We start from the raw sequence: 25,995 nt of genomic DNA on the forward strand, positions 1-25,995 counted from the left end.
ATCTCCTCGGGAGGTATAAGTAGGGGGAAGCAATATATTCGATACCTCATCCAGAAACGCACCCTCTCGAAACCTGGCGAGCAAGCTACACCGCGATGCAGAGCGCCTCTCTTGCAGAGTCTGCCACTTGAGTTTATTAAACATCTCCGTAACGCTATCACGGTTACCAAATAACCCAGTGACGAAACGCGCCGCTCTTCTTTGGATCTTCTCTATCTCCTCCGTCAACCCGACCTGGTACGGATCCCACACTGATGAGCAATACTCAAGTATAGGTCGAACGAGTGTTTTGTAAGCCACCTCCTTTGTTGATGGACTACATTTTCTAAGCACTCTCCCAATGAATCTCAACCTGGTACCCGCCTTACCAACAATTAGTTTTATATGATCATTCCACTTCAAATCGTTCCGTACGCATACTCCCAGATATTTTACAGAAGTAACTGCTACCAGTGTTTGTTCCGCTATCATATAATCATACAATAAAGGATCCTTCTTTCTATGTATTCGCAATACATTACATTTGTCTATGTTAAGGGTCAGTTGCCACTCCCTGCACCAAGTGCCTATCCACTGCAGATCTTCCTGTATTTCGCTACAATTTTCTAATGCAGCAACTTCTCTGTATACTACAGCATCATCCGCGAAAAGCCGCATGGAACTTCCGACACTATCTACTAAGTCATTTATATATATTGTGAAAAGCAATGGTCCCATAACACTCCCCTGTGGCACGCCAGAGGTTACTTTAACGTCTGTAGACGTCTCTCCATTGATAACAACATGCTGTGTTCTGTTTGCTAAAAACTCTTCAATCCAGCCACACAGCTGGTCTGATATTCCGTAGGCTCTTACTTTGTTTATCAGGCGACAGTGCGGAACTGTATCGAACGCCTTCCGGAAGTCAAGAAAAATAGCATCTACCTGGGAGCCTGTATCTAATATTTTCTGGGTCTCATGAACAAATAAGGCGAGTTGGGTCTCACACGATCGCTGTTTCCGGAATCCATGTTGATTCCTACATAGTAGATTCTGGGTTTCCAGAAATGACATGATACGCGAGCAAAAAACATGTTCTAAAATTCTACAAGAGATCGACGTAAGAGATATAGGTCTATAGTTTTGCGCATCTGCTCGACGACCTTTCTTGAAGACTGGGACTATCTGTGCTCTTTTCCAATCATTTGGAACCCTCCGTTCCTCTAGAGACTTGCGGTACACAGCTGTTAGAAGGGGGGCAAGTTCTTTCGCGTACTCTGTGTAGAATCGAATTGGTATCCCGTCAGGTCCAGTGGACTTTCCTCTACTGAGTGATTCCAGTTGCTTTTCTATTTTTGGACACTTATTTCTCCCATGGAGACGATCGTAGAGATGCTGGATGTAGTCCTGTGGAACGGCTTGCCATGCCATTTCCACCTGGCACCTCAGTTGGACCAGCGTTCGTGCTGGACGTGCAGACCGCGTGAGACGACGCTTCATCCAGTCCCAAACATGCTCAATGGGGGACAGATCTGGAGATCTTGCTGGCCAGGGTAGTTGACTTACACCTTCTAGAGCACGTTGGGTGGCACGGGATACATGCGGACGTGCATTGTCCTGTTGGAACAGCAAGTTCCCTTGCCGGTCTAGGAATGGTAGAACGATGGGTTCGATGACGGTTTGGATGTACCGTGCACTATTCAGTGTCCCCTCGACGATCACCAGTGGCGTACGGCCAGTGTAGGAGATCGCTCCCCACACCATGATGCCGGGTGTTGGCCCTGTGTGCCTCGGTCGTATGCAGTCCTGATTGTGGCGCTCACCTGCACGGCGCCAAACACGCATACGACCATCATTGGCACCAAGGCAGAAGTGACTCTCATCGCTGAAGACGACACGTCTCCATTCGTCCCTCCATTCACGCCTGTCGCGACACCACTGGAGGCGGGCTGCACGATATTGGGGCGTGAGCGGAAGACGGCCTAACGGTGTGCGGGACCGTAGCCCAGCTTCATGGAGACGGTTGCGAATGGTCCTCGCCGATACCCCAGGAGCAACAGTGTCCCTAATTTGCTGGGAAGTGGCGGTGCGGTCCCCTATGGCACTGCGTAGGATCCTACGGTCTTGGCGTGCATCCGTGCGTCGCTGCGGTCCGGTCCCAGGTTGACGGGCACGTGCACCTTCCGCCGACCACTGGCGACAACATCGATGTACTGTGGAGACCCCACGCCCCACATGTTGAGCAATTCGGCGGTACGTCCACCCGGCCTCCCGCATGCCCACTATACGCCCTCGCTCAAAGTCCGTCAACTGCACATACGGTTCACGTCCACGCTGTCGCGGCATGCTACCAGTGTTGAAGACTGCGATGGAGCTCCGTATGCCACAGCAAACTGGCTGACACTGACGGCGGCGGTGCACAAATGCTGTGCAGCTAGCGCCATTCGACGGCCAACACCGCGGTTCCTGGTGTGTCTGCTGTGCCGTGCGTGTGATCATTGCTTGTACAGCCCTCTCGCAGTGTCCGGAGCAAGTATGGTGGGTCTGACACACCGGTGTCAATGTGTTCTTTTTTCTATTTCCAGGAGTGTACATATATTGTAATATATTGACTGTATCTGTATTATACATCTGTGATGGCATAAAACAAGAAATTTAAAAATAAACTGCAGAACCTTATCATGATTATAGAAAATAAAAAAGTAGACAAAAATATTTGTGGTACAGTGCTAAGCACTGGCTGTCACACAATCCACAGTGGTATGCAAATTACATGCACACTTTTTTGGGTCACCAGTCTTCTGTCAGCTTTGACATGGCCTCCCATGAATTCATCTCCTGCACTGACCTCTCCATTTCAAAGTAGCACTTGCACTCTATGTCTCCAATTATTTGCTGGATGTATTCATGTCTTCCCCTAGAATTTTTACACTCTACAGTTCCCTCTAACCAAGGCAGTTACTACCTAATGCACTATTACATTTATTATCATCCACTCCCTTCTTACTGTCAAATGTTTACCATTTGTTCCTTTCTTTGCTGATTCTGTAGAGAACCTCCTCATTCCTTATCTTACCAGTATACCTGATTTTCAACACTCTTCTGTAGCACCACATCTCAGATGCTTCTGTTCTTTTTTGTTCCTCTGCACACTATCTGATCAAAAGTATCCAGACACATATTAGAGTACATTAAAATTGGGTGTGTCCACACTTCACCTTTATGACTTCTTGAATTCTACTGGGGCATTTTCAGTGAGGTGTCTGAAAGTCTGTGGAGGAGTGAAAGCCCATTCTTCCTTAAGAAGCCAAACCAGAGAAGGTACCAATGTTAGATGCTGGGGTTTACAGCAGAAGTTGACAATCTATCCCAAAGATGTTCCATTGTGTTCAGGACAGAACTCTGGGCAGGCCTGTCCATTTCAGGAATGTTATTGTCCACAAAACATTGCTTCACAGATGGTGTTTTGTAACATGATGCATTGTCATGCTAATACAGTCACTGTCTTCAAAATTTACCTCTATTGTACATAGAGCACAATGTTGTAAAACGTGTTCATATCCTTTCACATTTAGTGTTTATTTAAGCACAATGAGGAAGCCGCATCCTAACCATGAAAAACACCCCATACCATAACACCAGTTTTCTGTGCTCCAATGTTGGCACTACACACAATGGCATATTAAATTCTCCAGGTATTCGCAAACCCACACCCTTTTATAGTATTGCCACAAGGTATAGCATGATTCATCACTTCAAATCACTCATTTCCATCATCCACTGTCCAGTGGTGTTGTTTGTTACACCACCTAAAACGCTGCATAACATTGACTACAGAAATGTGTGGTTTATGAAGAACTGCTCGACCATTGTATCCCATGTTTTTTAATTCCCTATACACAGTCACTGCACTAGCTGAAATAATGGTAGTACTTTGTAACTCAAGATTCATCCATTCCACTGATTTAAAGGATCCTTTTACAGATATTCTCCCAATGTTCAGCAGGCCCTGTCCATCAATACATGCAGTCTGTCCAGTCTTGGTTTAGCTATGGTTGCTCCTTCATGTTCTCACTTCACAGTCACATCACCAATAGTGAACTTGGGCAACTTTAGAAGGATTGAAATGCCACTGATAGATCTGTTACTCAGGTGACATCCAATGACTAGTTCATGTTCAAAGTCATGAGCTCTCTTGACTGACCGATTATGCTGTTACTGCTTCTCTACTGACAGCACAGTATTTCCCACCATCTTTTATATTGGTGGTTTCACATCACATGACCTCTGATGGTTGGTTGGTTGGTTTAAAAGAAGGGGGGGGGGGAGGAAGGACCAAACTGCTAGGTTTGACCTGATGGTCAATTCCATATTATACAGGGGTGTCCAGATGCTTTTGATTAGATAGTTTATATAGGTGTAGAAACTAACTGATAAGAAGCTTTTCGATACAGATTATGAATCAAATATAGAAATTCAAAACATCAAGATGAAAAAAACTACAAAATGTGTGTGTGTGTGTGTGTGTGTGTGTGTGTGTGTGTGTGTGTGTGTGTGTGAGTGAGAGTGAAAAAATTACTTTGGACATAAGATTTAAATTAAATTTTAATGTTTTGACTCAAGTGCAACTTATTTTCCACAATATACAAAAACAAGCTGAAAATAAATTGGAATAGGAAGGAATATGGCCCAAATATCATTACTTCACATTACAAATATTCCTCTAACAGTTTCAAACATTTCATTATCATTCACAGTACAATGGTATGTTTATCAAAATATTTAACTTCCTGGCAGATTAAAGCTGTGTGCCAGGCTGAGACTCAAACTCTGGACCTTTGTCTTTCACGGGCAAGTGCTCTACCAACTGAGCTACCCAAACATGTCTCATAACCCATCCTCACAGCTTTATATCCACAAATACCTCATCTCCTGCCTTACAAATTTCACAGAAGCTCTCCTGCCAGGAAGTTTCATATCAGTGCACACTCCACTGCAGTGTGAAAATTTCTGTCTGGAAACATACCTGAGGCTGCAGCTAAGCCATGTATCCACAATATCCATTCTTCCAGAAGTACTAGGTTTGCAAGGTTTGCAGGAGAGCTTCTTTGAAGTTTGGAAGGTAGAAGATGAGGTATTGATGGAAGCAAAGCTGAGAGGACGGGTTGTGAATCGTGCTTGGGTAGCTCTGTCAGCAGAGCACTTGCTCACAAAAAGCAAATGTCCCAAGTTGGAGTCATGGTCCAGTACACAATTTTAATCTGCCAGGAAGTTTCATATCAGTGCACACTCCACTGTAGAGTGAAAATTTCATTCTGGAAACATCCCACAGGTTGTGGCTAAGCCATGTCTCCACAATATCCTTTCTTCCAAGAGTCCTCATCTTGCAAGGTTCGCAGGAGACCTTCAGTGAAATCTGGAAGATAGGAGATGAGGTACTGGCAGAAGTAAAGCTGTGAGGATGGGTCATGAGTCATACTTGAGTAGCTCAGTTGGTAGAGCACTTGCCCATGAGAGGCAAAAATCACAAGTTTGAGTCATGGTACAGCACGCAGCTTTAATCTACCTGGAAGTTTCATATCAGTGCACCCTCCATGGTAGAGTCAAAATTTCATTCTTGAATCAAAATATTGTTGTATGTACATTTGCATTTGACACTAAAAATATATACTGAAAATCATTTTTATGCCAACAGCACTCATTTTAAGGAAGATTATTTTAAGTTCAGTGTATGACAATTAAGTGAGGAAAATAAAAAAAATTATTTATGCCTATATTTACTGATACAGTGTTTATTGGCTGATGAAATTTTCTTCCTCCCTACCAATTGCATTCAAGTATGGGGATACATCCATTCATAATGACTGTGGAGGATTTAACTGGGCCAACACTAAATTTCATTATATCATTTGTAGAATGGAGGTAATTCATGATCATGGATGTTTGTATATTTTTAGGACCCTCCTTGCATTCATTTTGTTTTCAATACAACATTTGTTATTTAGTGTGCATACTTCATAATTATCAAACAGATTTGTACCCTCCATGGTTTTTCAGCACTATGCTGGATGAGAAGACACTGGCTTCAAATTCTTGTGTTTTCATCATCTTTTGTTTCTGCCTTATCATCTGCTACTTAGCAAACACAATTTATTCCTATCTTTATTACATCACAGTTTTATAATGAAGATCTGTATAAATGTTTAATTGAATAAATTTAATTATTAAAAGTATGTACAGTGTGCAAATATCTGTTCAAAGTTTCACATTTTAATATAAGTGGTACCTGTAACAGTTGATGTATAAACTGTAGCTGCTGTGGAAGTTCTTCAAGAGAAAAACGAAATTTCCCTACAGATGTGTGCCAGAAGTCTGATAGTTCTTCCTCTTTACCCGTATCAATGGGCTCGTCATTTTCTCCAACCAATGTTGGCTTTGCAACCTGAACTGTGGCTGTGGCTGTGAAATAGAAATTATAAAATTTAAGAACTGTTGTACCTTAAAATCTGTTGAATGTAGGCCTACATGTTATACTAATTTAAAAACATGAAAATGTTCTAATGTTCTGTCAGAAATAACACAAGGTCATAGCTTACATTGACTACACACACACACACACACACACACACACACACACACACACATACACACACACACACACACACACACACAGGCATGCATATGCACATGCGCCCCTCCCCCCCCCCCCCCCACACACACACACACATATGCACACACATACGCACACACGTGCGCGCGTCCACACACATACACACACATGGTGTTATCACAGAAGCAGGTGTGTGGGTGTAGGGGAGGGGGGGAATGCACATACATGTATGCATATGTGAATACTTAAAATCAAAAGTTGTAGCTTGAAATATAGTCTAATTTTTTGTGTTATTACATTTGTCTATGACTCAAGCATTAAGTAATTGCATGTGAGTCATTGCCTAAACTCATTTTTATTTATTAGTTCCATCCTGGAATTTTCATTATCATAGTATCTATCTTCATGCCTCCCAATTAATTAATGAATCTACTGGTATTTAATCATTTACCATCTATGACAAATTTCAAAGAAAATCATGTGTTTACTATACTACCATTTGCCACAAATTTTAAATTCATTACAAAGTTTTTCTTTGGAATTCAAGTGTAATAAGTACATACGAATCCTGTAAAAATTGTATTTGACCTAGGTTAACAACAAAAAATGTTCTATACCTAATTGTTACAATTAACATTCCCCATTTCATCACCGCAAACTACACTGAAAGTTTCTTATGGAGTGAAATTTGCAGGCACTAGTAGAGTCTGAAGTGTTTCCTTGACGAATGGCATTCTTTTATTGTTACCTAATTTGTCAGAAAAGATCAAAAGTACAAGTGACCACATCAGGCAGGAATGAAGCATGGCAGACTTGCAGAGAGACATGCTTCAGCTTAGAAAATCTCCCATATATTTATTTTACAATTTAAATTTTTGTATAAGTTAGATAATAAAATTTTGATTGAGATTCTGATTCTGAAATTTTGGACAAAATGTGTCAGATAGGTAAGAATAATTTCACTGTGCATGTGTCAAAATTTCTTGTGTCCCATAGTTCCACAGCATTGCACTGACATGCAAGAAACACATCAGATGAACTATTGATATGCTCAGAACTGATGGTTTCAACCTCTAGTGTGTACCCATGACAAATAAAAGAGAAATAGGTTTAATTTTTTTAATAACAACCAAATATATCTACATCTTCCTCCATAACTGTACTGCGTTCCCAGTTTTGAGAGATTCTGATGCTTTCATTGTGACAACTGGCATTTCATTTTCATGTAAAATATTATGTAATTCCGTAACTCCTAAATTTCAGGTATTGTAAGGAAACTAACATACATTGCACTTAATCAATATCTAACATTTACTCAGGTGAAAAATGGTAATACAAAAAAATAAACATTAATTTAATTCAAACATTTTGTTGGTAAAAAGACCAGCAACTCAAATTTCATTATTATTTATTCAGGTTCCTGTCATATTTGTGTAAAATTTCTTGGATTTGATTAGTTTTGAATGTTAATGTTCATTCTCATGCCATTGCTTGGACCATGTAAATGCAGACAATGATTTGAGAATGTAGTCACCATCAACAAACTGTGTGCAACTGTGATGTATACCTGGAGAGGAAGAATTTACGTTCGGCATGTCAATAAAATTTCTTTTTAGATACAATAATGTTTTGTATGTCTAGATTGTCACTTGTCCCTGTGACAAACTAATGAAATCCTTCTTTGCAGAATTCTCAAAACCTCTAGGTCAATAAAAACATAGAGATGTTATTGAAAGCTGCTACCTGCAAACTACAGAAACCTGGGTAAAAATTTTGTAGAAAACTAAAACTGCCATCCAAAAAAGACTGCAAGCAACAAGCAGTAAGAAATAATTATGCCATAAACAAAAAAAGTTGTATCTTTTTCATTTCATGTCATTATTTATCACATAGAATAGGGTGAATGTTTTGGAGTTAGCACCAGATTAAGACATAAAACTATCAAAGTGACAGTTGATGCACGTTAAGAGAAAAATTAGGACATGTTAAGATCTTCCATAGTTATGCTGCTGAAATCTCCTTAATTACAACAACATGCAATAGATGGCACCACTCACAGTGTACATCATTGTCAAATTTTCTGTAATAGTTCCTGCCTTCCTAATCTAGATAGTGCACACAGTGCACAAGTGGACCCAAAAATATTGTGAATACTGATATTAAAACACATTATATCACTTGTCAAATATTACAGGCCGGCTTGTATTCAATTCACTTGCACTTACTAAACACTGTTTCCCAGCTTACATTGTGGTTTAAACCAGTATGCAAGGTATGTTCAAAAAATTCTGGAGCATTCATACTTTCGCACCAATGGTGTGTTGGAGTGAAATGCAGTTGGCATCCCTGCACATACCTGCATTTAATGCATAACTGACAATAGTTTCATTGCTGCATGTCTGTTAGTTATTGTTCAGTGCTGTACTGAGTAGAATGTTGTGTCACAAAGTTTGTGAATTTCAAGATGGCAGAATTAAATGACCAATGAGTGTCAGAAATAAATTTTGCATGAAACTCAAGAAAACCTTTACAGAGACACACTAAATGATGCAGGAAGCCTACAGTGATCAGTACTTAAGCCCTACTCAGTGTTATGAATGGTTCACACAGTTTAAAAACGACCAGACAGAAATAAATATGAACCTCGTTCAGAACGCCGTTTGACGTCTACCAATGATGGTCAAGTCAGGAACGTCAATGAAATTCTGCATGCCAATCAAAGGTTGACTGTCTGAGAGGGCAAAAGAATGTAACATTTAAGTTGTATCTTGTGATGAAATCCTGACGCAGCATGCTGAAAGTCATCGTGTTGCTGCCAAGTTCATCCCACCACTCTTGAGTCAAGGCCAAAACGACCTATGCCTCACAGTCTGTGAAGAACTTTCAGATTGTGCAAATGAGAACAAGATGTTCCTTAAGAGAATCATAACTGTTGATAACATGTGAGTCATGATGGGTAATGATGTTGAGACAAATATTCAGTCTTCACAATGGGTCAGGAAAGGTTTTCCAAGACTAAAAAATAGCTTGTCCAGTTCATCTGTCAAAGCCATGCTGATAGTTTTCTTAGACTTTGAAAGACTAGTTCATCCTGAATTCATGCCACTAGGACAAACTGTTAATCAATGATTCTATCGGTATGTGTTGCGATGCCTGTGAGGAAATGTGAGGAGGAAGTAGCCTGAAATGTGGTGGGATAATTCGTGGATCTTGCATCACAATACTGCACCTGCACATTCATACCTGCTGGTGCATGACTGTTGTACAAAAAAATCACCATGCTGCCTCATCCTCCGTAACCTCCTGGCCTGGCCATTGTGGGCTTTTCTTTTTTATTTCCAATGTTGATAACCCAATTGAAAGGACGAAGATTTGCAGTGATAGATAAGATAAAAAAAATTTGCAGATGGCACTTCACATGGTCCAGCAAGTGGCATACCAAGACTGCCTCTGGAAGTGGAAACAGAATTGGGAGTGATGTATCAATTGTGGAGGAGGATATTTCAGACATGACCATGCACAATAAGTAAAAGGCATGCATATAAAAAATTTGTGGACAAAGTTCAGGAATTTTTTGAACAGACCTCATGTCTTAAATTTTCCACAAGTTTCCGTGTGATGTAGTGTCATTCTTTCTGCCACACGGCCTGCTGTCAGTCACGAAAATTCTTATAACTATTAAAATGTCCCAATTCTTGAGAGATCCATTAGCAACCTTCTTGCACTTCATGCATGACAGTTGTGGGACTAAACTATTAGCCACTAGGGGCAACCAACAAGTATGGCTGTTGAGAGGCTTCTGTCCTACAACAGAAGTTGTGGTATTCACTGTATGAGTCATGCCGTTGGTGAGTCATTGAAGTATACAGGCATTTTGTTGCATGGTCAGTGTTTGACTGAGATGTTTAAATATATTTGTCACCATTGATTTAAGAAAACTGTAATTAATTGTGACCTTAAATCCAACTTACTTGTGTTAGTTAATTTTATATAATCTTATTTTTATATTCCATTTAGGTCTACATTGGAACACATTGTTCTTAATTCTAGTGAAGTTTTCTGTTAACTCAGTATCCTCTCACCCTTGATGTTTCCATTTCTGAGTCCATTTCATTCCAGTTTCCAGGCACACTTTTATGGTTGATATGTATCTCCAGTTGTCAATCTGACTCTATGACCACTGAAAATTTCTTTCCTATTTCTAATTGCTGTTGTAGTTCACTCTAGATATCAGTAGGGTTCCTTGTTACCTCTAATTCTTTATATGCTATCTTCTTTGATAGGGATATGATTTTTCTCAGAGTCTGTATATCTTTTAGTTTTAGTGTCCTCAGCAGTCTTTTCCAGACCATGTTCAGGCATTCTGAAGCATACTGTTCTGAAGGTCACACTATGGTGTTGTAATGTCAGAGTTTTAATTTGAGGGAATGGGATTTAGTTTTGTAAGCGTTCTTACAGTGACGGATCCTGTTTCCATTTTTGTGTACCTATTCTTCATGGCCATATCTTCACTGACTTTTGTGGTTATCCATTACCTGACATACATGAGGTAATTTGTCTTCTGCATTAATGTGTTACCATATGGGATCATGTTAGGTCTCTGATGTTTGTGATGAAATCTATCTTAGATCCAGTATAGTTGAGGGAGGAGAGATGGCAGGTAGGTTCATTTACATGGATGCTAAAAGTGTGAGGTCATCTACAAAGAATAGGCAATTGAACACTAACTTGTTCTTGTAACCATCTCTCAGTCTATAGTCATCTGTAAGTGTCTTCATCAATTCTCCAGTTCACAAATAACTTGCTCCAGTAGGTAGTTGAAGACAAATGTGAGTAGGCCATATCTTTGTCTAATGCTATTTCTGATCTTGAAGTTTCTTGAGAGTTCTCTTCTGAATATTAGAATGGTTGATGTAATGGCAATTTTTGCTTTCATAAGGTTCAAGGACTTGTTGTCTAAGTCCAGGTTAGTTAGTGTCTGGCAGAGGGAACGTTTGTCCACTGACACATAGGCTTTTGGAAGCCAACAAAGATTGCTCTGTAAGGTGATACTGTAATGGTTTTTACAGCTATATGTTACATTCTCTATAAAACCATGAGTTTTATTTTTAGATGTGTTGGGTGACAGAGATAAGGTTTTGTTACCCTGCAAGGTAAAAAAAAAAGGAAGGAAATGTTGACCTCTGATAAGTGGAAACTTTCGAGAGGCAACTTTGAATTTAAACTTTGTTATTGTGACAATAGATATGTAAGTCAGAATTTTGATGTTCTGTTAATTAAAAGACAGTATTGTTGATTCATTATGTGCATGTATGGGCTGATGATCAGTCAAGAGATGTAAATAATGTGAAAATATAAAACTGGAAAGAAATAATCACAGTTGAGCCATTGGCAGAGAAGCATATCATGCCAGCATGGGAGGACAATGCCAAATTGGAATCATTTGTGGCAGAGGCAGCTGGAGGGTTGGTTTTTGTTTTCTGCTGGTTTTTGTATGCACTTTCCATTAACTTTCCACTATAAATTCTGTGTTGTTGATGTGCCTTTTAAGCAGCGCGTATCTATAATGCAAAGTAAAGAGTGCAATACTTAATTAACAGTAGATACTTTCTTGAAAAATAAAGTATAAGTTTACATATTATGTGTAGTGTTTATTGTTTTCTGTGGATTGAACCATAAGCCTTCAGTGGGTGATGGATTGGTCTCTGTCACTGAATTGTTTCATGGTGCCTGAGTACCAGTGTCAGCAGGTGTCTGAGTGAAGCAGAACAAACAGCTGTTTCAGTTGCAATGTTGCTTACTGCTTTTTTTTCATCATCTACTCAGTAATGTAAGAAATTTAACAGATAATAAAATTAACTACAAACACAAAATGAAATCATATTTGCTTGACATTTCATTCTAATCCCTAGAAGGATTACTTCAATGTTTTAGTATGGTGTGTGTGTGTGTGTGTGTGTGTGTGTGTGTGTGTGTGTGTGTGTGTGCGTGCGTGCGTGCGTGCGTGTGTGTGTGTGTGTGTGTGTGGTAAAAAGAAAAAAAAAAAGAAAAAAAGGAAGAAAAAAAAGGAGAGAGAGGGAGAGAGAGATTTGACATATACAACCTCAAACTGCTGGATGCATATGGGGAGGAGGGGGAGGGGGCCAACATGAAAATTAAAAAATCATTTGAATGGTTTGTATGTTGCCATATTTTTTGCTAACAAAACATTCTGGAATTGTAATAGTGACTTGTTCCACACCACAGAGACAGGTTGCAATTATGGCTGATGGAACATATGAATAAATAACAGGTGACAGCTGCATTTGACTTCGTTCACACTCCATCAGGCATCTTCTGTTTGAATGGCCTGGCTGTCTGAATACATCACCACAGCTCAGCCACCCCCACAGCTTAATGGTGTGTGAACTAGAGCCTAAATAAAATGTGAAATTGATGCTAGAGTCCTGAAACATATGCCTCAAATCTGGAAGGTGGTGATGCTAATAGTGTTTGGGAAAGATTTTTGCTAGTGACTAAACAGGATAGAAGTCATGTTGGTTATATGTACCCTTGCAGGTGATCTGCTCTCCTATCTTTCTGTTCCACTATGAGCCATCTGAAGGCACATGTCTTTACAATATGCCAGAATCTGAGTTCTGAAGCATAACCAGTTTCAGTGAAAGAAAATCAAATAAACACCAGTATCACATTTAGGAGATTTCCCACTTGATTTCACTAGCTATTAGACAAAAGTTTGCAACTTCAGTGGATGAATGTCTCCAACATTCTGCTCATCATACATCAGTAGAACACAACAGTGAAAGATTGGACAATTAAATAAGAGCGGATACGATGTCTGCCAGTGTCGAGCCTGTAGGAGTTGAATACCTGATTATGTGCAGCAGATATGTGGACAAGTACATATATATATATATATATATATATATTAAAAAAAGAGAGAAAAAAACGCTGCTACATATTGCTAAATTTACACTTTGTTGACACTGACTGGACACTGAGAAGTATGATGCTGATGACTACTCACTTCTTTTAGAAGAAAGTAACTGGAAAATTGATTAAGAATCACATTGTTGAAATGTCACTTAATTTAGGAATTTTTGAAACAGTTTTCTGACAGTCAGGTGTTTAATCTCTTAAGTTGCAACATACATGCCAGTGTTGGCAGATTTTAGCATATAAATTTGAATTAATGGAATAGATGCTGTTACAAAAAACAGCAATGTGAGGTTTCATTCTGAGATCAACAATCAGTATAAAGACGTTGGTTACTTCATTTATCTGTGACACTAATTGTTTCCAAATTTTTGTTGTTGTTTACACAAGCATTTTTTCTCCTATCAGTCACAAAGAGGTGGTGATCAGACTGTAGTCAATGAGTATCTGTGTATATAATTAAATTGATCTCAGTACAATTCTGTTGGCTGGTGGAAAATTAGAAGCAGCACCATGTTATAAATGCAGGATTAACATAGTCACAACAAAACAGCATCAAATTTCCTAGAGCGGCTGTTCACTGCCCTGTCTCTGATGGCTCATTCAATGACAATGATCTTGTTCCAGGCATTGAAGACACCATGCCTGAGAGTGGCACACTTGAGTGAGTTTAGTAAACACCTGCTGCCTTCCGCCCCCCCCCCCCCCCCCATGAAGATACAGACTTCTACTCCCTGAACCTCTGCTCCTGAACATCACCCCTTTGCTCCTGAACATCACCCCTTCACTTTCCAGTTGCCACAATCATTTCCTCTTACCTACACCCTTCTGCTTGGAATAATGGCAAGTATTTCTGTAGCCATACAAATGGCTCTTTGTGAGTCTGTGTATATGCAACTAAGAGAGGCAGTTTAAAAAAAGTGAATTCTTAAAAGCTATTACAATTTTCTGAATGTTTATGTGTATCTAAAAGTATCTACTCATGACAGGCCTAATGCTCTTGCATGTGTCACATTCTGGCTTTAATGATAGCAGGCAGCATGACAAAGACAAGAGGCACACCAGATTAAGAGTTTTTGAAACTTTCCTTCAAACTTTGTATAACCTAACAAAAATGCAAAGGATTGTCAGAAATTAATATTTGCATGAAGACTGTGTGTTGAGACAGCTAAGTTGGGAGACAATTGTGAGTAGTAGAAATCATATTTAAGACAGAAGTGTGTATGAAAATGTTATATATTATCACACAGCATAATGAAAGATTGTATAGGCAGCAATTTAGGGCCTTTGTATAATAAATAAAAATTTAGACATACACACCAAATAAGCTGCATACATGTTGTCAAATGTAGTATTACATAGAAATAGTATTTTTCAAATGTGATTAACTGGATCAAAGCACACTTAATTTTTAATTTACACACATTGAAAAAGTTTTATATCACCCCAGTTTGCAGAACTCGTGAAGACAGACATTGACTGTGGATATTGTATCACAGCCACAGTCCCTTTGACTGTTCAGAGATGTCACTAAACCAGCCCAAAGATGTAAACAACCACGTATGAGCAGCGCCTATTAGACAGAAGAGGTCCAACAGCTGATCATTTCCAGTCGTTCCACCAGGAAGGAGGTACACAACTCGTGTTGTCTGTAGTTCAGCCACGCATAGATGGTCAGTACCACGGTTTTATCACATCTGCATTGTTACTTTGTGCCAGGAAAGGCTCTCAACAAGGGAAGTGTCCAGGTGTCTTGGAGTGCACAAAAGCAATGTTGTTTGTAAATGGAGGAGATACAGAGAGACAAGAACTGTTGATGACATGCCTCGCTCAGGCCCTCAAGGGCTACTTCTGCAGTGGATGACCACTACCTATGAATTATGGCTTGGAGGAACCCTGACAGCAATGCCACCATGTTCAATAATGCATTTTGTGCAGCCACAGGATGTCGCGTTACAACTCAAACTGCATGCAATAGGCTGCATGATGCGCAGATTCACTCCTGACGTCTATGGCGAGGTTCATCTTTGCAATCACGATACCATGCAGCATGGTATAGATGGGCCCAACAACACGCCGAATGGACCATTCAGGATTGGCATCACGTTCTCTTCACCAATGAGTGTCGCATATTCCTTCAACCAGACAATCGTCAGAGACATGTTTGGAGGCAACCCAGTCAGGCTGAATGCCTTAGACTCACTGTCCAGCAATTGCAGCAAGGTGGAGGTTCCCTGATGTTTTGGGGTGTCATTATGTGGGGACGACGTACGGTGCTGGTGGTCATGGAAGGCACTGTAATGGCTGTACGATACGTGAATGCCATCCTCTGGCTGACAGTGCAACCGTATCACCGGCATTTTGGCAAGGCATTTGTCTTCATGGATGACAATTTGCGCCCCCATCATGCAAATCTTGCGAATGACTTCCTTCAGGATAATGATATCACTTGACTAAAGTGGCCAGCATGTTCTCCAGACATGAACCCTATCAAACATGCCTGGGATAGATTGAAAAGGTCTGTTTATGGATGATGTGACCCACCAACCACTCTGAGGGATCCACGCTGAATCACCGTTGAGCAGTGGAACAGTCTGGACCAACAGTGCCTTGATGAACTTGTGGATAGTATGCCACGACGAATACAGGCCTGCATCAATGCAAGAGGACATGCTACTGGGTATTACGGGTACTGGTGTGTACAGCAGTTTGAACCACCACCTCTGAAGGTGTCATTGTATGGTGGTACAACATGCAATGTATGGTTTTAATGAGCAATAAAAAGGACAGAAATGATGTTTATGTTGATCTCTATTCCAGTTTTCTGTACAGGTTTCAGAACTCTCGGAATGTGATGTGTGTATTATAATAACATGAAGACTTGCTTACAGCTGACGGGCTGCTTTATAGAAAAGAGACTGCAGAATAAGCTCAGACAGTACTGTGATTCAAGCAGTTTCTTTTGAGGTTAGTATTTTACCCACACTACAGTGAATACACATTTCAGATTGCTGAATAGTAATGAGCATTATAATACACATCAGTCAACCTGCGTGTGGGTTTTAGGCTTTTTTTTTCAGATACATTTGCATATTGTTTGTTAGTTCTCTGTTTCAAATACACAACAGGCAAACAATTTAAGATTGTACAAATTACATTTAACATAACACATACTCAGAATAAAAAATCAACACACACATACACACAGTATTTCAAATATAGAAATGTAGAAGAATCAGGCTAAGGATAGCCTTATTAACTAACACAAAAATGTCATTTGACCAGGCACAAATTCCACTTTAGTCTTTAAAATGCTGTGCCTTACATAATGAAAGAGTCTACGTATATTAGGTAGGTATCAATAACCTTAAAAGAGATACAGGCAGCACAGTCAGTAATGTGTGGAAGCCAGAGCTTGATACTGAGAGACTATAGATGAATATGTGTCACATTGTACAATGCGATGAGAACAGTCCTCCTGCAGACGACATGTCATCATTGGCACTTGCGTAATTTTTGGTTTTAGGTGGCACCACTACATTATTTATATCTATGGAATTCTGTTACTTCTTTGACAGTCAGTTTATTGCTGATGAAGACAATGGTGGATATTAACAAAACACAGGAATTTTATACAGGTTTCACATGACACATTCACCAAGAATATTTTATTCAGTGGAGGTTACCTCATAATACATAGAAGTCTAGAAATACATGAAACATTTATCATAATATCAAGCACTGAAGAACATTAAAAGCTTACCAACATCTGTATCAGTGAGAGTAACAGCTCTGGCTACAGCAGCCACTACCCTCTCTGTCGGTATTATTGGTGCCAGGTCAAGCTGTTCTGTAACAGTCTCAACTGTTGCTGTCATTATCTGCAAGTGATATAAATTGGAAGTATCATAAGCATGGAAAACTGTGATTCTTTTCATTGCATGTCTTAAATCTGTGGAAAGTGTGACAGTTCTACTACATTATAAGATTCTATTTATGCAGTTGCTACACCATAAAGAACTGTAAAATTCAGTACTGCTACATGCATTATACTTTCAGGACCAATACTTTAATGTTTTACTTTCATTAACACACAAAAGGAATAGCCAGTAACAGTGACAAGAAACTCAGAAGCCTTCTACTTACATGTGTACAAGCAAGGATGCCAATGAGCCTAGATAAGAGTGATATTCTGTTTCCATAAAAGTGAAACTGACACTGTTGGTGACTGTTAATGTCACATTGAAAGTACATATTAATGAATTTCAGCAGATTTTAACTGAACTTCATTGTAAAATCTGAATAACATCCTCCATCAGCAAATTTGTTATGCCTGAAAACCTTTTTAAAAAAAGTCTAGAATTTCCATTTTAATCACATGACACAATTCACTTCAAGGAACTTAGCCATAGGGTTTGTGCAGTGTTACTCTGTTAACATTATATTTTTCTCTGCAAAAGGTTTCCCGCAATATTTAATTACAGAATTTCATGAATTATTACACTGAGATTACATTGTATTTACTGTATTCAGCAGGATTATTGACAACAAGAATTTGTGTAACAGAAATTCATGTATTCATCAACAATCACAAGGCAGAGGAAAGGTATACATTATGAGACACATCCAAAATAACTGTTCAGAAAAGTGTGACATTATCTGTAACAAGTGTTCCAATGGGCTCTCAGATCAGTTACAACGCATCAGTGACAACTATCTTATTTTCAAGAAAAAACACAAATGTATATTTTCACACACTCCATGTGAGCTTCAGAATTGTTAAACTCTCTAAATATAACTAAAATTCAATTAAATAAATGAGACAAGAAAAAGATGTAGTACCTTTGATTAAAAATTTAAAAAAGCAATGTAACTTTAGCTGCACTGAGTACAAGTTATTTGTGGCATGGGAAATCAATGGTCTTCAAAATTTTCACTGTGAGAATCCTAATTAAAACTATTCCTTTTTGGCATAATTGATACAAGGTGCCACACAATGTGTTGACTACAGAATCTACTACAAGATTTTAGCCTTTCTCTCATTTTTTAACATGAGTGCTGATTTCTGAATTTTATTTCCATGTAAATGAGGCCATACCAGTGATAGAAAACTGACTTATAATTTTATGACGTGTAAATAAAATATTTAATACAGAATGGGACAGTGCTCTCTCGGGCATGTGAGGATAACCACATATTGTAGCTCTGCTTTTTTAAGCTAACATTAACAGCTAGAATAATTTGATTCCCTTCAAACATGCAGAATACACAGAATATACAGTACCTAATGTTTAGTTGTATTTAAAAACTGATAATAATAAGTGCTTTTGGACAAAGCAAAGTTCATACCAAAATGATTCCATCAACATTAATTATCAAGTGAGTGTTAAGACTTAAAGTTAGGTCTTTCAGCTGAGTCTGGCAGCAGAAGTACCTATTGGTTATAATGAAAGTGCAGCTACTGATGGAGGTCCAGTATGGGTTGTAATTATTGTAAGGCTGCATAACTTCATAGATGTGCTAATGTGTTAATATGGCACCGATTTACACTGGAGAAAAACATTATTTCCAATTGTGGCCACTAGTTGCAAATCTGACTCTGTGCACTGTTTGTATGACATTACTGTTATTTGCCAAGCCATAAATTGAGTGAACGGTTTGGCTATCAAGAAGAGTGACCATGTGCTGTTATTGAAACTATTTTATGTGAATGGTAGCAATTACAGTGCTGCACTGAGTAAGAGTCATTGACTGAAAGGTCTGAGGAGAGGCCCAGTGTCATCAAATGGTTTAAAGGAGATAATAGTGAAACCCTAAAACATGTGTGAGTTTCGTGGAGGTGTGTACAGTCTATGCAACTAAATGAAGGCACTATGTTTATTGCCATATGCATTCTGCTTATTTGGGAAGCATCATCAGTGGCCTGAAATACATGTTTCTTTTTATACATGCACTAAACATATTATGTGATAGATATAATATGCTCCCATATTACATTTTGTAATGTTTTACTCTTGCTTTTGAGGTTAGAAGCAACTTTTGTAGCACAAGTTCTGTATTTTGTGTTACAAAAGTTGCTTATTGTGGGATTTTTGCCTTCCAACAAAAGGTTGAGAAAATGAAATTATTTATTGTTATAAAAGAGACAAAACTTTCTGTCATGTTGTACCCTGTAGCCTACCACAAATTAATAGTTCAGTCAGCCTCATGGCGAAAAGGAGTTGCTACTTGAATGAAAGGTACAGGATCCAGTTCAGAAAAGCTGGCATTAACAGCCAGGAGGTAAATGGGCTAAGAACACAAACAACTGGCATAAAACTGTGTAAAATTGAAGATTTTGTTGGTTATACATGACAAATAAAAGTGCTCTTTTGTAACTCAAGTTTGCTTACCAGTATAGTGGTAGTGTATATTCTGCATCAGTATACCTATGAAACAACTGTGCACTAAAAAAACTACACCTCTTGGGTTTGAGAAACAGAGCATATTTATTCAAAATTGCCCTCAGTATCCCTGCAGCCATTATTATTTGTTTATTTGATCAAGAATCATTTTAGTAGGGGAGAGTCTGATAAAACAGGGTGGTCTGATGAAACAGGGTATCGTACTCCTCTCGTCTGATATGTGCTGCCGTCTCCCGGTAAACATAGTAACCTCTTTCCCACTCAATGACCTTCATTCTTAGAGTAGCTGTAGTCCATGAAAGCAACCATGAGTTCTCTCGGTCAAAAAATATATCTTTACAGTGTTATGTTGTAATATTTGACTGTGAATTGTGTGTTTATATTTGCAAGACACTATTTTGAAGATTATAAAGTAAATACGATATAAGTTAAACCTTGTCTGCACTACAGATCGTTAAGTGTTTCAAAACGTTTGTCCCGCTCAAGGGCTGTTGAAATCAACTTGTTCTTAGCATGGCGTTGTCGGATAAAATAAGGTTTGACTAAGTTTGATAAAACAGGGTAGTGCCCCGTTTTATCGAACTGATTTAAAAATCGTCATTTGCAATTTTCAAATTGTTTATTTAGCTTGTTCAGTTAGAAAATTTATTATTATTATTATTATTATTATTATTATTATTATTATTATTCACAGGATCTAACTTAAATTATGCCATAATTATGGCGTCTTATTAAAGGAAAACTGACAGACAGTCATGGAGTCAAGAGAGTATGAAAGAAGCTGTAGTGGCAGTTTTGGCCCAAACAATGGGCTATTTGAAATCATCAAAGTGCTAAGAGGTTCCTCAGAGTACTCTGGAAGCATGTGTAAAAAAGGCCCGGAGTGTACCGTGTTTAGAGGATGCTAGAAAGAAAGGTAGGCCTATTTACTATTTTAGAAGAAATTAATTAAACTGTTGCAGTTATTATTATTATTATTGTTGTTGTTGTTTTAGGTCTAGGCTGTTACAAACTTGTATTTAATGAGGAGCAGGAAAATGAACTGGCTGAATATATCCTGTTAATGGAAAGCAAATTGTTTTGATTGACCATCGATGATGTGCAGAGAGTTGCTTTCAAACTGACAGAGAAAAATAACTTGCCACATAATTTCAGCAAGATGAAGAAGATGGCAGGTAAATTCTGGTTCTATTCGTTTTTGAAGAGGAATCCAGAAATTAGCCTGCATTCTGCCGAGCCAACATCTCTTGTCAGAGCAATGGGCTTTAACCGTGCAGAGGTGAAGCAGTTCTTTGGTTTGCTGTTAGAACTTTATAATAGGTACAAGTTAACAGCCAATAGAGTCTATAATATGGATGAGACAGGAATAACAACAGTCCCTATTAAGCAATCAAAGGTGCTTGCCTTGATGGGAAAACGTCAAGTTGGCGGTTTGATTTCTGTGGAGAGAGGCATCTTAGTGACTGCTGTAGCCTGTATGAGCCCTTCTGTAATTTATATGCCTATAATGTTTGTGTTCCCTAGAGAAAGAGTCAAGCCTGAGGTGCTGCATAATGCCCTGCCAGGATCTACTGTGGAGTGTCGCTCTGGTGGATAGATGCAGAAAGAAATTTTCCTGAAGTGGTTTCAACGATTTGTTGAATTTTCTAAACCAACTGCAGAGAAACCCATTCTTCTACTCTTGGATGGTCACTCAACACACACAAAGGGTATTGAACTTATTGATATGGCTAGAGAAAACCACGTTCATATCTTATGCTTCCCCCCACACTGCACCCACTGAATGCAGCCCCTGGATGTTGCATTCATGGCCCAACTGAGTAATTATTACTCTCAAGAGTTTTGAAAGTGGCTTCAGTGTCATCCTGGATGAGTGATAACCATCAGTCAAGTTGCAGGGCTGTATGGGACAGCATTCATGAAAGCTGCTTCTATTGAGTCTGCTGTAAATGCATTCCATAAAACTGGAATCTTCCCACTGGATGCAGATACTTTCCCTGATTGGATGTATCAGCCTGCTGAAACAACAGACACTGACTCATCATTGGAGAAATGTGATGTCCCACCCCCAGAACCTACTTCAGAGTCATTAAACAGAGAAACATCTTTTCCAACCACACCAGGGTCTCCCCAGTCGGATAGGCCTAAGCCTTGAACTTCAGCCTTCCATGTCTGTCCGTAAATCATAAAGCAGTGGTGATAGCTGAAAGAAAGGAACAAAAATCTGATAGAAGAAGAGGAAGAAGAGGAAAGACAGTTGTTATTACAAGTTCACCTTATAAGGAAGAATTAAACTCTTCTATGAAAAAGGGGAAGACGCCCAAAAGGAAACTTCAAATAGGGCCACATTCTAACAGTTCTAGGCCTACTGGAGTTAGAAATGTTGGACAGAAGAAAGCAAAGAAAGTTGGAAAATTATGGAAGTATAGTACATTGTCAGAAGAGGAAGGAGAAGATAATAATACAGCTTGCACTTATTGTAATGAATTTTTCTCCAATTCTAAGTCTGAAGAAGGCTGGGTGAAATGATATAAGTATAGTGAATGGGCTCATGAACAGTGTGCTGGCATTAATGATAATGATGATGAACCATATAAAAGCGATTTTTGTACATGAAGTGATTGTCAGGGTTTGTAAATGGAGTTTTTTATTATTATTTTTTTTTTTTTTTAATTTTATTACAATGTAGTACCCTGTTTTATACAACTAGTCTGATAAAGCTGGGTAGTTGACACAAGTGTTAAAATTATTTCTGTGATGCATTTTTTTCATGCCCAATTGTAAGTAGACAGATTGGACAATTAGTCATTAAAAATGCGATGGGTTGGTACCCATAGTTCATTAAATATGCCACTTTCTTTATTAAGTACCCTGTTTTAACCAACTCATCCCTACATTGTTTGTACATGTGCTATAGGACAGTGGTAAACCTAGTTAATTTACAATACAGTAGTCATTTTGACTGCATTGTTGACATAATCAAAACGCATAATAATGTAGGTTGGTGTACTACATTGCTTCTACATGTGATAATAGCAATTATTAAGTGAAATGACATGATAAGCACAACGTAAAATATATTTTGAATTGAAAAGTAGTAAAATTTGGGACATGAGGTTTACTTATTACAATGTTCCATAAACTCAGACAAAGAATAGAAGCAGTGTTAAAGAAAGAACTGTTCTAACTTTATTTTAAATGCATTTAATGTTGGTATGCATTTTAGGTAAGAAAGCAAATGGTTACCTTACATACTTCCAGTATGATACATTCCTCTTTGTATAAGTTTGTATTTACTGTGTTCATGTGTAGATTCATCTCCATCTGTCTGACATGTCCATACCACCTCAGTGTTTGAGCATCAGTCCTATCTGTGTCTGCTTCTAGTCTAACCATCTCCATTCTTACACATTCATTCCTCAGTCAACCCAAGCAGCTTGCTCTCATGCTCTGCCATAATCTGCCAATTTTAACAGTCTGAATTTTCCCCCTTTCTCTCTCTTTCAATGTCCAACACTCTGAGCCATATGTCAGAATCCTTTGAACACTTCCAAATTTCTTACCCAGCCAAACTCAAAATACAAATCCTCACCTGCCCCACATTGAACAACAACATATTCTGTTTTATCCATATTGACTGTTAATCCTTACCCTCTCCCTTAAAACCCACATCCTTTCGTCTTTCCCTCTCCTTCCCTCTTTCCTGATGAGGCAACAGTTTTTTGCGAAAGCTTGAATTTTGTGTGTATGTTTGTGTTTGTTTGTGTGTCTGTCGACCTGCCAGCACTTTCATTTGGTAAGTCACATTATCTTTGTTTTTAGATATATTAACTTTCTCGTTTGATACATGGTATCATCATTATCCAGAGCCATAAGCACTTAATCATTAGCAAATAGTAATGAATGTAAATTCTGATGCTGTATTGTCACATTCAAACTTCTGCACTGTCTATTCCAGTAACCAAGAAAAACTTCTAAATACAACTTAAATACAATTGGTGACATGGAACATCCTTGGCTTAATCCTTTACGCATTTTAAAACTTTCCAATATCTTACAACCTATCTTCACAATGGTCTTGCATTAATGGTAGGCCTACATCCTTTTCACCAACTCTATTAATGCACCATCGACTCCAACCTTTCCAGTGTTGTCCATAGTAACTTCCTTGGCACAGAATCATATGCTTTATCTGAATCAACAAAACCAAATGATGATCTTGATTTTTGTGATCATTTTCTGACACATCTGGCATATACAAAAGATGTTATCAACACATTTTTTCCCAGCAGTGAAAGTCAACTGTTCCTGTGACACAACATGTGCAACATTTCCCAATCTGTTTTTTACTATACTACTGAACAACCTACTCAATGAAGCCGTTATACTCATTCCCCTGTGATAAGTTGGATCTCTCCTGCTCCGTGTCTTATATATCATGGTGAGACAGGAGCTCTCACCTGATGTATAAATTGTCTAGCTCCTGATGTCCTGTTGTATCCAACCAGATGTTCTGTGTCTAAAAATATCAATGTTTTCTATATTTGTTTAAGTAATAACTCCTACTTTCTGCATATCTGATAAACAGTAACTGGATTTTAACATTCTTCAAGTACTTCATCTTCTTGAACCACTTTATTAAAATAATTACTAGTAAGGACCTGTCATTGACAGCCACCTCTTCCACAGGATAAATCTCCATTTCACTTTTCTCAGAACTCTTCACTATCCACTGTAAGAAGATCTTTAAAATGTATTGTACACTCTGAAATGGCAGTCATTCTAGCTTCTCTTCTAATTTTAGCAGGAGCTCTCACTTGATGTATAAATTTCCAAGCTCCTGATGTCCTGTTGTATCCAGCCAGATGTTCTGTGTCTAAAAATATCAATGTTTTCATATATTTGTTTAAGTAATAACTCCTACTTCCTGCATATTTGATATACAGTAACTGGATTTTAACAAGTATTTTTATTTATATTTTAACAGATTTTAACCAAAATATTTATTCATATTCAGTATTCCTTTTTGGCCCACATAGGGTGCCCCACGTATTAGTGCACAACTTCTGGAATTTGGAGAGGCACACTGGCCCCAGATAGAATCTGCCCAGTAGATAAATAAGGAGAGCCATTGTGGCAGCCTGACTGGATATGGTTTCTAGGCAGTTTCCTACAACTGACTATTTGAATACAAGGCTGGTACCAATGTTCCACTTCAGTTACATGATACAAAAACATTTAGAAAACATTTACACCCTTTCATGTAGGACAACGTTAGAGGCAGGCAGGTGGGGTACACAAATTCCGACAGGGAGGGGCAGGGATTGGCGACAGGAGGAGCATCCAGCCACCCTCTGCTACTAACAATGACAAATCTTATAAATGTGCATGCCAGCTGCCTGAACATACAGGGTAAAGGCCAAGAAAAAAGAAGATTCCACATTTCTGCTTCAGTTGTTCAATGGTATTCAGAAAGATAAATATTTTAGGTTATACTTTCCCCAGACAAATCATATGTTCATGATCTTATTTTTACCCTCTATTATATTCGTGTGAAAAATTTATTTTCTTGTTAATTTTACAGTCACATCAAAAGCTGTAAATTATTTTAATACTGCTGGTCTGAGTAGTTCTGAGTTTATTCCAAAATGGTGCTTACCTCACAGCAACAACTATAGGGATAGTGCCATGAATGCCAGTACCTTTACATATTCACCTATCAGTCCAGATAGTTTCCCCTACCCTTTCCCACTGAGATGAAGGCCAGGGCATGTAGAGACCCACCTGCTATTGGTATTGATAGGACCCAAATCATAATTTGATCCAGTAGCAGACATTTCTCAGAGAGCTGTTGAAATACTTCTAATCACACTGCCTCACAAAGAGAATTAACTTAACGTTTGTGTAGTTTCTTTCCAAAGCTAATCCCCTGCCCTCTTCTCTACCACAAGATGATCCTCCTTTGAGAAACATTCTTCAAGCATCCTGCATCCTCTGTTCCATGGCTAAGGTATGCACTTGGCCAGAAAAGGCCTAGTACTTTATACCTAACACTTCATTCAACAG

The 25,995-nt window shown here is 38.7% G+C and overlaps 1 protein-coding gene across 1 annotated transcript in view; it reads right to left on the minus strand.

Annotated features, from left to right (window-relative positions):
• The window catches only part of LOC124723145 (protein unc-79 homolog), an 868,025-nt gene that overhangs the window by 556,892 nt on the left and 285,138 nt on the right, over positions 1-25,995 (minus strand). The window contains exons 17-18 of the mRNA XM_047248336.1: positions 17,289-17,406; positions 6,266-6,438 (exon numbers count right to left, since the gene is read on the minus strand). Coding sequence (XP_047104292.1) covers positions 6,266-6,438; positions 17,289-17,406 — 291 coding nt within the window. The remainder of the gene's footprint in view (positions 1-6,265; positions 6,439-17,288; positions 17,407-25,995) is intronic.

This window comes from Schistocerca piceifrons, chromosome X (genome assembly GCF_021461385.2).
Source record: "Schistocerca piceifrons isolate TAMUIC-IGC-003096 chromosome X, iqSchPice1.1, whole genome shotgun sequence".
Classification (NCBI taxonomy): domain Eukaryota; kingdom Metazoa; phylum Arthropoda; class Insecta; order Orthoptera; family Acrididae; genus Schistocerca; species Schistocerca piceifrons.